Below are 14374 nucleotides of genomic sequence, written 5' to 3' on the forward strand. Positions count from 1 at the left end.
GTTGGCAAAACAGTGTGGTACTAACATAAAGACAGATATATAGACCAATGGAATAGAACAGAAAGCCCAGAAATAAACCCTCACTTACATGGTTAAGTGAATTTTGACAAGGGTGCCAAGAACACTCAATGGGGAAAAGACAGTCTCTTCAACAAAAGGTTCTGGGAAAACTGGATATCCTCATGCAAAAGAATGAAGTTGGTCCCTTATCTTATACTAGACACAAAAAATTAGCTCATAATGGATAAAAGACCTAAACATAAGACTTAAAACTATAAAATTCCTAAAAGAAAACCTTCACGATATTGGAGTTGGCAAGAATTTCTTAGATATGACACCAAAGGCACAGGCAACAAAAGCAAAAATGAACAAATGCACATTAAAGGAAACCAAGTGAAACGGCAATGTAGGGAATGGGAGAAAATATTTGCAAATCATATATCTGATAATGGGTTAATATCCAGAATATGTAACAAACTCCTACAACACAATGACTAAAGTCAAATAAATTAAAAATGGACAAAGGAATTAAATAGACATTTCCCCCAGGGAAGAAATACAAAGCATAGGAAAAGATGTTCAGCATCACTTATCATCACAGAAAGGCAAATCAAAACCAGAATCAGACATTATCTAGTCCTGTTAAAAACAAAACAAAAAATATCAAGTGTTGAGGATGCTGAGAAATTGAAACCCTTGTGTACCATTGGTGGAAATTGAAAAATTGAAAAATTATGCAGCCTCTCTAAGAAACAGTATTGAGGTTCCTCAAAAATTTTAAAAAGGAACTATCCTGTGATCCAGCAGTCCCACTTCTAGCACACATCCAAAAGAATTGCAAGACAGACTGTGGTTATTCAGACATGAGTATTTGGCAGACATTTGAAGTGAGCCCATCATTTCAAGGAAAACAATCAGTAGCCAGTTATCAAAGATAAAAATTTGGGCTTCAAGCAAAAATTAGGACTTTGGACAACCTGTATCTGTCACCAGAACTTCACAGGGTCTCAGTATGTAACGACTTTTCTTACAAGATGAGTAGTGATTTTAACAAATGTGATTTTTTTAATATTATATAACAAAATACGTCAACATGTAGAAGATCTGCATCAATCAATGAATCAATATTTTCCAAATGACTAATGCATGATGTTATGAGATTATGCATAAGTAAAGGTAAAAGATCCATTCAAAGTACAAGAGAGATCAATTTTTTAAAAAAAAATATAAGAGTACAAAGAGGTCACTGATATGGTTTCAGATTCCCATTATAACTAATCTTTAAGAAGCCACCACGCATCCAGCTTTGGTGTACCAAAGAATACCTATTCACAACTATCTGAAAAGGTTTTTATTTTTTTAAATTATTTTCACTTTTATTTGGGAACAGCAAAGGAAAGTATAATTCTAATACCACCCAAAGGGGAGAAAGAGAATTCAAGAAAGTAATTCTAGACCTTGGACAATGCTTGAGATTTTATTTGCAATAATATGTAAATAATTTCCTGAACCTGTAAATGGCATGTTAAGTACAGAGCTGGGGTGGATAGTGCAGAAGATGGAATTTGATTCTTCATTCTGTTATATGGTAGCATGTGACCATGAACAAATTACTTAACCTCTATGCCATGGTTCTCTGGTGTCCCTTTCATAGGCTGAAAAGGTTTTTAAAATCCTTCTCCTTTTACCAACTACAAAGCTGTACTTCAACCAAAACAACATATTGTAACAGAGTTAAACGCAGAAGCAGATAGGAAAATTGAGTTTTCTTCCTCTGTTAAGCCAGATATTCAAGAGATTTGCAAAAATGTAAAAACAATGCCACTAGTCTCACTGAACTTTTCTGTTGTGTAAAATATTATTTTTCACAAAAAAAATGTTAGCAATTATTATATCTGTTATAATTATTATTATTGTTGTTGTTGTTGTTGTTATTATTTTGCTTTTTTAGGGCTGTACCTGCAGCATATAGAAGTTCCCAGGCTAGGAGTTGAATTGGAGCTGCAGCTGCCAGCCTACACCACAGCCACAGCAATGTCAGATCCCAGTTGTGCCTGCAAGCTACACCATAGCTCACAGCAATGCTGGATCCTTAACCCACAGAGCGAGGCCAGGGATCAAACCTGCATCCTCATGGATACTAGCTGGGTTTGTTACTGCTGAGCCACAATGGGAACTCCCAATATATGTTATTTTAAATAAGTAAATGTTTTTAAATTTCCTAATTTTTCATCTCTAAAATAGCAAACATCAATAGATCTAAGCCACATAAACAAAAGCTCTTTATGATCCTCAGTAACTTTTAAGCATTTAAAGAGTTCCTGAGAGCAAAATGTTTGAGAATCACTGTTTTAGAAAATTACAAATTGACAAACCTGAACCCAGAAAAGAGAGATCAAGGCAAATCAATTACCATAGAAAGAATTAAAGTTTATAGTTACCTCTCAATAAAATGTGCATTCTACAAAATATTTAATGTACCAATAATGACACTAAACAGATGAAGGAAAAGCTGCCAAATGTGTGTCTTTGGTACCAGCATATCAATATGTACACACACACACACACACACACACACACACACACACACATCTTCCAAACAATCAAATTTGTAATATGCTCTGTGAAGAGCAAAGCATTATTCCAGGAATGCAAGAAAAGCCCAATATTAAGAAATCTATGGGAGTTCCCGTCGTGGCGCAGTGGTTAACGAATCCGACTAGGAACCATGAGGTTGCGGGTTCGGTTCCTGCCCTTGCTCAGTGGGTTAACGATCCGGCGTTGCCGTGAGCTGTGGTGTAGGTTGCAGACACAGCTCGGATCCTGTGTTGCTGTGGCTCTGACGTAGGCCAGTGGCTACAGCTCCGATTCGACCCCTAGCCTGGGAACCTCCATATGCCGCGGGAGCGGCCCAAGAAAAGGCAAAAAGACAAAAAAAAAAAGAAATGTATTCACCCTATTAATAGCTCAAAAAAGAAAAATCATATGAATACCTGCTTAGTCGTTGAAAAGGCATGTGATAAAATTCCAAATTCAGTCCACAAGGAAATCATAAAACTACTAAAATAAATAATGAGATAATTATTTTAAGGTAATCTCAGAATGTGGAAGTTATTTCTTAGCAATCGATTTCTTGGTAAGTCCCAATCCAGTCCAGTATAAACATGGAAAAGTTTAAATTTTTCTTCTAATTACTTCTTTCAACTGCATCGTGTCAAAACATCTCTTCTCATCCCTTAATAAAATCTAGGAAAGAGTCTATGACTTTCTGGTAACTGAAACTCATTCCCATTCAGTTTAAAATTCTAAACCAATCCAAATTCAAAGTTTTCCTGGAGTTCCCATTGTGACTCAGCAGGTTAAGAACCTGACTAGGATCCATGAGGATGTGGGTTCGATCCCTGGCCTCGCTCAGTGGGTTAAGGATCTGGCATTGCCACCACCTGTGGTGTAGGTTGCAGATGTGGCTCGGACCCTGCTTTGCTGTGGCTGTGGTGTGGCCAGCAGCTGCAACTCCAATTGGACCCCTAGCCTGAGAATTTCCATAGGCTGTATGTGAAGCCCTATAAAGAGAAAACGAAAACAAAAAAACCCCCAAAGCTTTCTCCTCCACTATCACCAGATATTGTCAGGCTTGAGTAAAGAGTCTATAAAATTTACAATCTAAATTGGGACACTGGAGTGAAAGTTGGTACTGACATTAAAATGAATGGCTACCACTAGTGGAAGGACTTGAAATATGGGAAGAGAGGACCCTCCTCTGCCATCTCAAGCCTCCTCCCCTGAGGATTTTTTTATCCAGCAACCCTGGTGCGGGGGAGCAGGAAGGAGAGAAGTGAGGCCAAAGCCATCCTGCATGTCTGGCAATAGGTTGATGGTGGAGAGGCAGCTGTGGACCTGCCTGGTTCCAAGGAAGAGCCTTTAAAAATTCAAATACACCTAGTTCAACCCCTTCCTTTTACAAATGAGAAGACAGGCTCGTGCGGGTGAAAGGACCCTTGCGAGGTGGCACACCCAGTACGTGGGCTTCAGCATGTTCTCAGCTCCTGTCCAGCATCCCTCTGCTGCACTGCAGCCGCTTCTGCAAATGTGTGAGTACAGCCCGCTTAGGGCCCCGCCCAGGACATACTCGCCTCAGCTGGACCATTTAACAGGGCACCAAAAAACACAGGAATTTAAGAAAAACAAGACTGTAAGGCCATAGTTTTAAAAAGCAAAATAATCCTTGACAAGTTAAAAAACAGTTTTAAACAAAGCATTAGTATTACTGACCCTTCCCTGCCTTTGGCTCAGACGGTCACAGTACATGCAGCTTTAGCTGCTGAACACTCAGCCCCGACTGAACCAGCTAAGACAGGGCTCTCCATCTCTAGCAGCACAGAGATGCAGCTTCTGGTGGAAGCCGAGGCAGCGGCTTCAGAAGTGTCCTGTCCGCAGGTGGGGGTCAAGTTTGTCTGCTTCAGCCCAGGGCTCAGCTTCACATCCTGCCCAACATGCATTCCTGTCATGTGCTCTCCAGGGACGGTGGTCCAGCCCAGCTACGGAATCATCTACATTGTAATCTGCCCAACATGACGCAGAAGGAGTTTCAATGGCTTGGCAACCAAGGCCTTTTGACTGACAGGCCCCCTCCTGACCACACAGCCTCTGCCCCCAGAGTCACACGCCTCTCACTTATCCCATGTGTTTTTCTTCAAAGAACTGAGCACAGTCTGAAATACTTACTTGTTTCGCAGCTCTCTTCTGAGTGTCTCTTCCACTGAAGTCCATGTTCCCTCGGGCAGGAACAGCCTTAGGAAAAGAAGAAGGAAAAAAGACAGTTGCTAAACTTTATGTGACTTTCAGATGACCAAAAACTTACCAGGGGTGAATTAAGATCCCTCCAATTACAAGTATGAATTTGGCTCTAAAGGAACTTGAAGGGAGAAATAACAGCCACTTTATAGGACTCCTCAGCCCCAATGGCCATCAGAGGCGCCCCTGGAGACAAGCTGACGGAAGGACACCCTGAGCTCAGGATGAAGAGGGGGAGGAGCGGCCCCCATGCTGACGGCAGGTGAGCAGCTTTTCACAAAGGAACTGGGAGGATGGTCCCTCTTATGCAACCAGCTCGCGATTCCACAGTCCCCGTGACCACGCGGGCAAAGCAGTTTGGCACTGGCTGACCACACATCGCCTCAGGTTGCCTTTGGGGGACTCCCTAAGTGACCACTGTCATCTGATTCTGAGACGGGCTGGGACGTGGGACCCTTGCTGCAGCGGCTGCAGTGTTTGCACCAGAACAAACATCTCCTCGGGCAACAAAATACAAAAAGACTCCAAGGAACTAAAAATAACTACATGCATGTGCAGCTGGGGCAAATGATGAAGACGATACCAAAAAACTAAAAAACCAATTGCCACTTCTGAAGATCTGGGACCAAAAGCAGGATATCAGGAGCAAAAGCAGGGAAAAAAGTGACCAATAGATAAATAAGTATAGCCCTGGTTCCTCCTCAAGACAAAGTTACAGAATTACAAAGTGCGGCCACGGGAAGTTCTCTGCGGGTTATCTGCGAAAGCTAGGAAATAGCACAGTGTACACTTTCAGGTTGTATTTCAAAGAAACAGAATCTCTAGTCCCACAGGCCTGGGAATAAAGGATTAGAGGGGAGAGGGGTCCTAGGAGGCCTAAGAGGCCGGACACGAAGCTCCTCCTACAGAGAATGCCATGAGCTCTGCAGTTAAATATGACCGAAAACTATCCACCCAAATGCATTGTATATGACTCATTTTCAGTGAAAAGCTCTTACTTTTGTCCCTGGTTCTAACTTGTAGTGAACAATTTTTTTTTTTTTTTTTTTTTGCTTTTTAGGGCTGCACCTGCAGCATATGGAAGTTCCCAGGCTAGGGGTCTAATGGGAGCTACAGCCGCCAGCTTACACCACAGCCATAGCAACTGGGGATCCAAGACGTGTCTACAACCTATACCACAGTTCATGGCAATGCCAGATGCTTAACCCACTGAGTGAGGCCAGGGATCAAACCCGAATCCTCATGGATGCTAGTCAGGTTCACAAGTGGCTGGGCCACAACAGGAAATCCCTCACTTCAGTGAACAATTTAAAGAGCAAATTGAGTTCATAGACCTTGGGTATCTATGGAACTTCAAACTAAAAATGGGAATTCTACCTTAAAATGGACACATATTAGTAGCTCAATGAAACTTCTGACCTCACCTAAAGAGAGATAGATAAAGCCCTTCTATGTCACATTACTTAAATAACAGGATTTTAACCTCTCTGATAGACTAAGGCTACTAATGATAAAGATAAGAGCTAACATATACTGAGAAAGAGTACGGCATAATGGCCGAGAGGGCAGACTGCCTGGGTTCAAACACTAGCTTTCCTGTGAATTTGGCCAGGTCACCAAGCTCAGCTTCCTCCTGTAAAAACTATGAATTCAAGGATGACGTGAGGATCAAACCAACTGATATGAAAACAGGCCCCCTCCCAACAGTGCTACCACTGTCACCTGCTCTAGACCTGCACCTGTAGCCCTAGTCAACCATGAGAAACTGCCTCCACATCTCACTCCCTTAGCAACACAACATGGGGGGGGGGGGCACAAGAGAACATTTTTATTCTTTCCCTTTCTGGTTTTTATTCTGAAATTTCAGACTGAAGCATTTTCACATGCACTTTCTCTAGATCAAAAATCCTACAAATAAGATAATGTCTCAGCAGATTCATCCACATTCATTTGAGAATTTGCATTTATTAGTTTCTTCATAAGCATACACATGGGTATCATGAATTACTGAGTTTTAAAGTGCTATTAATTTCCTTGTGGAAGTAGCTTGATGACACTGTCATTGCAGCGAAAGACCAGCAGATGGCTGTCCACAAAAAAGACGCAAATACCAGTAAAAGTCCTTAACGAGATAATTTTAAAAGAACTACAAAAATTAGTAAAGGGAGGCTGTGGATACAGATATTGGAAACAGAGAGTTTGTGATGGTCTTAAGAATATTTTTAAATTTTCAAACGAAATGGAAATGGAATTTTACTTTTCACACTGAAATCTCCATTCCCAGAGGGCAATTTACTTAATACCAAAGCATTTAATATAAGCTTAGTCTTTGATTAAGTCGTAAAGTCTTTAAGTCGTAAAGGAGAAGTATATGTAGTAACTGATCTAAAGCACTAAGGCTGAGCCGAAAGGTTTGTCTAGGGCAGCGGTTCTCCACGGGGTGGGGGTGGGGTGGGGGGTGGTCTTGCCCCACAGGGGACATTTGACAATGTCCAGGGACATGTTTGATCCGCACAGCTGAAGGGGAGGGGTGGGCACAGGCATCCAGTGAGCAGAGGCCAGAGATTTTGCTAAACATCCTACCATGTGTAGGAGGTTCCCCTCGACCAAGAATCATCTGGCCCCAATGTCAACTGTGCTGAGATTGAGAAACCCTGGTCTAGAAACAGGTACCTCACAGTACTGTCTTGGGAGTGAAGAAGGGAAAACACCTCTAAAAAGAGAGAACTAGTCCAATAAATTATGAATGAATCATCCATTGAATTCAGTCATTAAAGGGAATGTTGCAGAAGTATAATTTTGGGGGACAAAGTATTCTGTGGCTAAAACTTACCAAACTGTATATAGAGTTTGAGCCCACATTTTAAAGCCCTCGTATTTATATTTGAGGGTGGAGACAGGCAGTCTCTCTCTCAGTGTGGCATTCTGTATTTTATTTTTCTTTGGAGCTTATTGCTGATGTTTACTTATTCTCCAATGACCATCTTACATCCAATATTGGAATCTTAGGAAAACTGAAATTTGGGGATGACTGCAGTTGATAACTTTCAAGAGAAAAATATAAAGAAAAGTTTGAAACGAAACCTTATAAACTTTAATTTAGCGATGTTTTTCATTGTAGTTGTCTAACATTGCAACCAGCTCTTTCCTTAGTACCAATCACACCAACAATTTTTCCCATAAATGCTGCGCCATATTTTGCCTTTTTCTATACTGAAATTCTTTTTCAATGGTCAAGGAAGCCTAAGAATAGATATACCAGATTTGTTATTGAAAAAAAAATCACAAATTTACTTCTCAAGCACTCCACAATTACAATTCTGGTTGTCTTTTAAGCATTAGTAAAACTTGAAAGCTGCTGTAAGCTGCATACTCAGTTCCAATACAGTGGGGGTTGCTCACGGCCCTTGGAACTTGGGCGATTGCATTTTTTTATATTTATGGCTGGTAGCCATGCCAAGACATTAAAGCCCTCAATTATTGTCTCATTTAGGTCACAAGTAGGAAAACAAGAATGCAATTTTTGTTGTTGTTGTTGTTGTTGCAAACTTCACTAATAAAGCATCTACAGCCAATGGATGACGTTTTCAAATAACTGAACTGGAAAATTGCCAAATTTTAATACTGAAGTTAATTGCTAAAGCAAAGTCTAGCAGATACTTTGTGAGCCAGGAAAAATCCAGGTATTAGCCATGTCAGATTATCATCAAATAACTCAATGCTATTATCTAAATTTCAAGTATAATTTCCCACCAAAGAACAGAAGAGAAAAGCTCAAGAAAGGCCCCAAATTGTAAGGGGCCAGAGCTCTGTCATTCACCAGTTCTGTGTATTTGAGCAAATACCTCTTCTGTGCTCAGGCTCACCTGTAAAATAAGAAGGGGTTACCTGCTCTTGCTTCTGCCCTGCATCAAAAGCCAACTCACCTATTTTGTTCTATGAAACCACTCCATCACCATTAAGAATATGTATCCCTATCATCTCTTCTGGCTTCCCCGGGTCAGTTGATCACTCTTGGTGTTTCCCCTGTACTTTGTCCCACATCAGATTATGAATAGACGTTCAGTATTAGGGAGGTCCTCAAGGGTCTCATCCAACATTACTTTATCCGGACAGAGAGGAGATGACATGTTTTAGAATCACATGGAGAGCCTGGATGGGCCTCGGATGCACAACACGCCCCAGGATGATCCTGGCAGCCTGGCGTCTGCCTCCACGTTCTGGGAGCAGAAAAACCCACGCTCAGGTACTTCGCAGACAGAGGACAGATGCTTCTGCCGGTCTTGGAAGCCAGAAGATGAAGTATCACGAAAGGGTGTTTCAGACTATGAAAAATAACAGCTTTTTAAAAAAATAATAATAACATGTCCAGGTTATCAGTCATTTTTTCCTAATATCCACCTGAGTTGAACTCAGAAAGGTTATCTGCTTGCCAAGAGCAGGTGTAATTTGGTTTGTAGGGGAAGCGGACTTTGCAGTGTAGAAGCCACAAGCATAGGAGTCATTCTGACTTTTCAGAGGTTGGCGGTCGGCGCACCAGGCAGAGGAGTTTCTGGGGTTTTAGACCAGGTCGCGCTCGCCCCACCGTTCCCGCCAGGTGCCCGGAGGATCTCGCCGCCCGCGCCGCCCAGACCCCACCTCGCGGCGCTCTGACTCCGCCCGGCCGACAGGTGGCGCGAGCAGCCGCGCCCTGGCCGCCCCTTCCGCGGGAGCTCCGGCCCTGGATCGCGCAGCCGCCTTAGAGCCCCCCCGACACTTCCTCTTCCGGGGCAGCGTGGATGGACGTGCGGGACCCGGATGCAGACGCGAGCCCGGCTATATAAGCGCCACGCAGGCCTCACGCCTTCCTCTTTGAAGAAGACGCAGCCGGCGCTGTCGCGGAGCCTCGGGCCGTCCGCTCCCGCTCCTGGCTCACCGCTGTTCGCTCTTACCGAGGAACAAGTCGGTCAGGAAGCCGCGTCTCAAACATGGTGAGTGGGGCTCTGGACGGGTGCTAGGAGCAGGGCTGGCGGGAGAAGATGGGGCTCGCCTGTCCCGGGGAGGGGCTCGTGATGAGCACGCTTGTTTCTGCAACTGACTGGTTGCCCGAAGGTGTGTGGGTTTTTCCTCTCTGTGACCACAGGCCTTTAAGGACACTGGCAAGACTCCCGTGGAGCCGGAAGTTGCGATTCACCGGATTCGGATCACCCTCACCAGCCGCAACGTGAAGTCTTTGGAGAAGGGTCAGTGCGGTGGGCTCGGCGGAAAGGTGGGGCGGGAGGAGCGGCGAGCCGGATCGGGGACAAGGCCCCCACCGATCTCGGCTGTGTGGCTCGCACCGTAGCTGGCGCTGAGGAGAGAATTGCTGTTGAACTACAGTGATAGTTTTATACGCTATTCTGAGCCAGCAGCGTTAAGATTCGTTACAGCGAGCTCTGTCTGGAGGGGACTGAGTGCAACCTGTGTTTCCTTGTAGTGTGTGCTGACCTGATCAGAGGCGCGAAGGAGAAGAACCTCAAAGTGAAGGGACCGGTGCGGATGCCCACCAAGGTGAGAATCGTGGGGCGGGGGGTGGAAGCCAGTTAAGGGGCTGATGTACCCGAACCTTTTTTTTCCGGCTGCCAAAAGCCAGAAAAGCTTGATGCTAGCGGTAGGTTTTCAGGTTCAAACGCTGGTAGGATTTGGTTCCGGTTAAGTGTGTAAATTTTCGAGGTTGGAGCTTCGCTGCTGTCTTCTCGTTGGATGTGCCTTAGTCACAATGAGTTGAATACAGTCTGTGAGGGAGACTGACGCCCTGGGAAGTTCTCACATGGAACGCTTCAGGATCATGGTCCTTGGGGGTCCCCCGGGGTGCGCAGCCAACCGTTGACGCTTGGTTTCTCTTGTCTTTGCAGACTCTGAGAATAACTACGAGAAAAACTCCTTGTGGTGAAGGTTCCAAGACTTGGGATCGTTTTCAGATGAGGATCCACAAGCGACTCATAGACCTGCACAGCCCTTCTGAGATTGTTAAGCAGATCACATCCATCAGTATTGAACCAGGAGTCGAGGTTGAAGTCACCATTGCAGATGCTTAAGTCCAACTTTTTAATAAATTGATACTCAGTTGTTAAATGTTGTTGGCTTTTACTGATAATATTGACAGATCTTAGTAATAGACTGTACTGTAGAATTTAGTCATCTTTTAAAGTAGAGTAGTGAGAATTAGAGGGATAAGTTTTGGGGGGTTATCCTGTTTATATTTCCCAGAGGCCACTAGACTTGTTTGCACTTGACATCATTTGTGTTAACAAAAATAGCACCTTAAGTCTTAGATTGTTGAACGCATAACAGCTCTGGCTACATTTTGGAGCTTTTCCAAAGAACTATGTCTAGGTTCTACTCCAGAAAATGATCGATGTGGGTGGGGTGCAGTGTCTTAGAGAAGGTTTCTCAGGTAATTGAAACATACAAGCCATGGTTAAGAAGCTAATATACTAGAGGGCAAGTAGATGAGAGAAAATAGGTAGGTATTAGCTTGTTTACGTTACTTCAGGTCTGAAAAGCTAAGATGTGGTAAGATTCATTTAGTCAAACCCCTATTGTACAGTTAATGGATAACATTGCTTAATTACTGTGTCTGCTTATGCATTGCATTGAGTATGCATGAAACAAACTGGCTTTAATGATTAACATGCCCAATGTCCTCAGCTTAATAGCATAGCTGAAGTTAAATGGGCCTGTGGGTTGACTATCTGGACCCCATTAAATTCTTTTTTGCTATTAGAATTTTATAATTGGAGTTCCCACAGTGGCAAAGTGGAAATGAATCCGACTAGGAACCATAAGGTTGCAGGTTTGATCCCTGGCCTTGTTCAGTGGGTTAAGGATCTGGCAGTTGCCATGAGCTGTGATGTAGGTCGAAGAGGCAGCTTAGATCTGGCATTGCTATGGCTCCGGCGTAGGCTGGCAGCAACAGCACCGATTAGACCCCTAGCCTGGAAACCTCCATATGCTTCAGGTGTTGTCCTAAAAGGACAAGAGACAAAAAATAATTTATAATTGGATGGACATCCCAAATATAATTTTAGAGGAAGTTTCTAGTATTTCTAACAAGTTTTACAAATGATGTCAGGAAATACTCTCACATTTGCTTCTAATAATTCATGAAGTCCCTGACTTTCCTCTGGGTTGGGGCCTAATCCCACTGGCTTCAGTGACCATCTGTTTGGGTCATGCTGCGTTTTCTCTCTACATCCACTTGTGTGCCAGAGATCACCTCAACTCAGACAGTCCCCCAAACTCTTGTTCTGTGTTCTTGTTTTCCATCCATTGTCCATATGGCTCCCAGCCATTCAAACACTGGAGTTCTCATCCCTTAGCCATTCTCTTATGTTCTTTCCAGCATCTAAGTCCTTTTGATTGTACATTTTTTCCCTCTTAGGTTCCCAAAACACCAGCTTTCGGAAAGGAATTTCAGTGGAATGGAATCTGAAAAGAACTATGCTAAGGTTAATCATAACATCAAAACATATTAGCTTCAACTAATTAGCTTGGGAAAACAGTAAAAATAAGACTTCATTGTAACTGCTCTGCAGACAGAGCCGCAAAAATTAACAGAAGTAATAATAGTTCAGATGGCTGAGACTAGCAGTGATCAGTTTGCTGGAGAAGCTGGTGCTCGATTTTAACTAGAAAAGGTTGGGAATGCTGCTAACTTGTCCTCTAGCCCAATTTCCAGATTTTCTGCACTAGAAAATGCTGAGAGCTGTTAGGGTAACAGTTAAGGTCATTTTAAAGCTTAAGTACCTGGTGACATGGGGCTCTCAGAACAGGTACCTACAAGCGTAGTCTTTGGAATGTACTATCAATATCCTGAGAGCTGGTTAAAAACTCAGTTCTGTGGAAACTGAGTCATTTATGACTTAAAGAGTAGATTATTGTGAAAAATAATGCCTCTCAGAAGGTATTGAAAGAACAGCTTTATGGCTGTCATACAGTTCTGAATTTTAGCTTATGCATGTCAAAGTGATGGTTCAGCAATTTGTAGTTTTTCACACTCAAATAGCTGGAGTTGTATTTAACACTAAGCAATATCTAGTGCCTGTAATAAAATGGCACTTAGGATTTTGGGAACTGCTATCCCTTAAACATTTAAAAATAGCTGTTTGGTAATAAACCCTGCAGGGGGCCTTCAAATATTAGTGACAAACTAAAAGTGGTAATGACAACAGTTCTGTGAGTTGGCCACCAGCTTACATGGATGAGGGAGTTAAGGGGTGGTTGGAAATCAGAGACCTCTCCAGTCTTCGATCCCCTTAGATTCAGGGATGTCTTCTGTTTTAGAAACCACTGTGGCTGTGCTTTGCTAGATAGATTTTTTTTTTTTTAAAGGGACATCCCTAAGTGCGTCATATTTAGCATCTGAGTTGTAAAGGAAATCAGTACAGAAGTAGAAATTCAGCCTGTGCTGTCAGATTTGTTCCAAACTTTAATTACCTGGAGATGCGGGCTTGAACACACAATCCTGTGAGCCTCAGTTCTGTGCAAAATGAAGATGCTTGTACATATCTCAAGGCTATATTCGGCGTTCTGTTGTTTCTTTGAGAGACATTTTCCAGGACAACCAAGACTCGGTTGCTAAGTACATAATTTCTCCTGTGGGGACCTTGATTCCAGCAGTATTAGGTCAAATGAATAAGGACATTTTGAGAAGTGTTTGAATCCCAGGGGTACAGCCTTCCTAACTTCATCCTCTTTCCCCAAAAAAGGGCCTAAGCAGGTCACGCTATGCTGGAGAAGCCAACGTTTTGAAACCTGAAATACCTTTTGACAGTAAGAGGAGCTACATTGATTCCTGTTTGCTTTATTTTAGGAGCATTCACTCAAGCTCATAGCAAATTAAACTTCTGGAACAAAAGAACTTGATTTCTCTGAACATTTTGTCCTATAAAGTACCTTTTTTTCTTTACATAGAACCCACTCCAAAAGGTATTAACATCGTATTCTTTAGAACTTTTCATGTAAATATAAGTATGTGATTTTTATCTACTCTTTAACTTTATAAAGTCTGTATCTTTTAAAAAATGCACCTGAGGTGTTCTTTTGTGGTATAGTGGGTTAAGGATACCTTGTCACTGCAGTCAGTGGCTTGGGTTGCTGCTGTGGCGAGGGTAGTTTAAGTATTTCAGAATAGAAGAAAATGAAGTAAATCTCAGGTGCAAACAAAAGAAAAGGAAATAATGCTAATCATATCCTGTGGATTATTTTTTATGTCAATTAGATACCTGGGAGATGTTTCTGTATCTGCACATACCTCATTACATGAACACATCTTTAATTAGACTCTTGATGGACTTGATGCACATTTCCCACTTTTTTTGCTAAAGAGAACACCACTTCAGTATATATGCTTTTTTAAATAATTTTTCTTTTTATGGCTGTCCTTGCAGCCGATGGAAGGTCCAGGCCGGGGATTGGATCTGAGCTGCAGCTGCAAACCACACCAGAGCTGCAGCAGTAACCCAAGCTGCTGCAGTTGGGTTCTTAACCCACTGCACCACAGTGGGAACTCCAAAGCTGGAATTTTATACCCATTAAACAGCAGCTGTCCGTTTTCACT

At 42.7% G+C, this 14374-nt stretch overlaps 1 protein-coding gene and 1 non-coding gene across 2 annotated transcripts; both read left to right on the forward strand.

Annotated features, from left to right (window-relative positions):
- The first annotated feature begins 9618 nt into the window (after nucleotides 1-9618).
- Nucleotides 9619-10887, forward strand: RPS20 (ribosomal protein S20). Its single transcript, XM_047783902.1, has 4 exons — nucleotides 9619-9764; nucleotides 9917-10016; nucleotides 10250-10323; nucleotides 10668-10887. Exons 1-4 carry the CDS (start codon nucleotides 9762-9764, stop codon nucleotides 10848-10850), a joined length of 360 nt encoding a protein of 119 aa, XP_047639858.1. The 5' UTR covers nucleotides 9619-9761; the 3' UTR covers nucleotides 10851-10887.
- Nucleotides 10119-10183, forward strand: LOC125130179 (small nucleolar RNA U54). The gene has a single exon (XR_007135679.1). It is a non-coding gene; the product is annotated as a small nucleolar RNA U54 (small nucleolar RNA).
- Nucleotides 10888-14374: the final 3487 nt, after the last annotated feature.

Source organism: Phacochoerus africanus, chromosome 6, assembly GCF_016906955.1.
Source record: "Phacochoerus africanus isolate WHEZ1 chromosome 6, ROS_Pafr_v1, whole genome shotgun sequence".
NCBI lineage: Eukaryota > Metazoa > Chordata > Mammalia > Artiodactyla > Suidae > Phacochoerus > Phacochoerus africanus.

Coding starts and splice junctions, on each gene's coding strand:
- RPS20 (XM_047783902.1), top strand. Junction 10,017..10,249: donor CGTGAAGTCTTTGGAGAAGG/GTCAGTGCGGTG, acceptor GTTTCCTTGTAG/TGTGTGCTGACCTGATCAGA. Junction 10,324..10,667: donor CGGTGCGGATGCCCACCAAG/GTGAGAATCGTG, acceptor TTGTCTTTGCAG/ACTCTGAGAATAACTACGAG.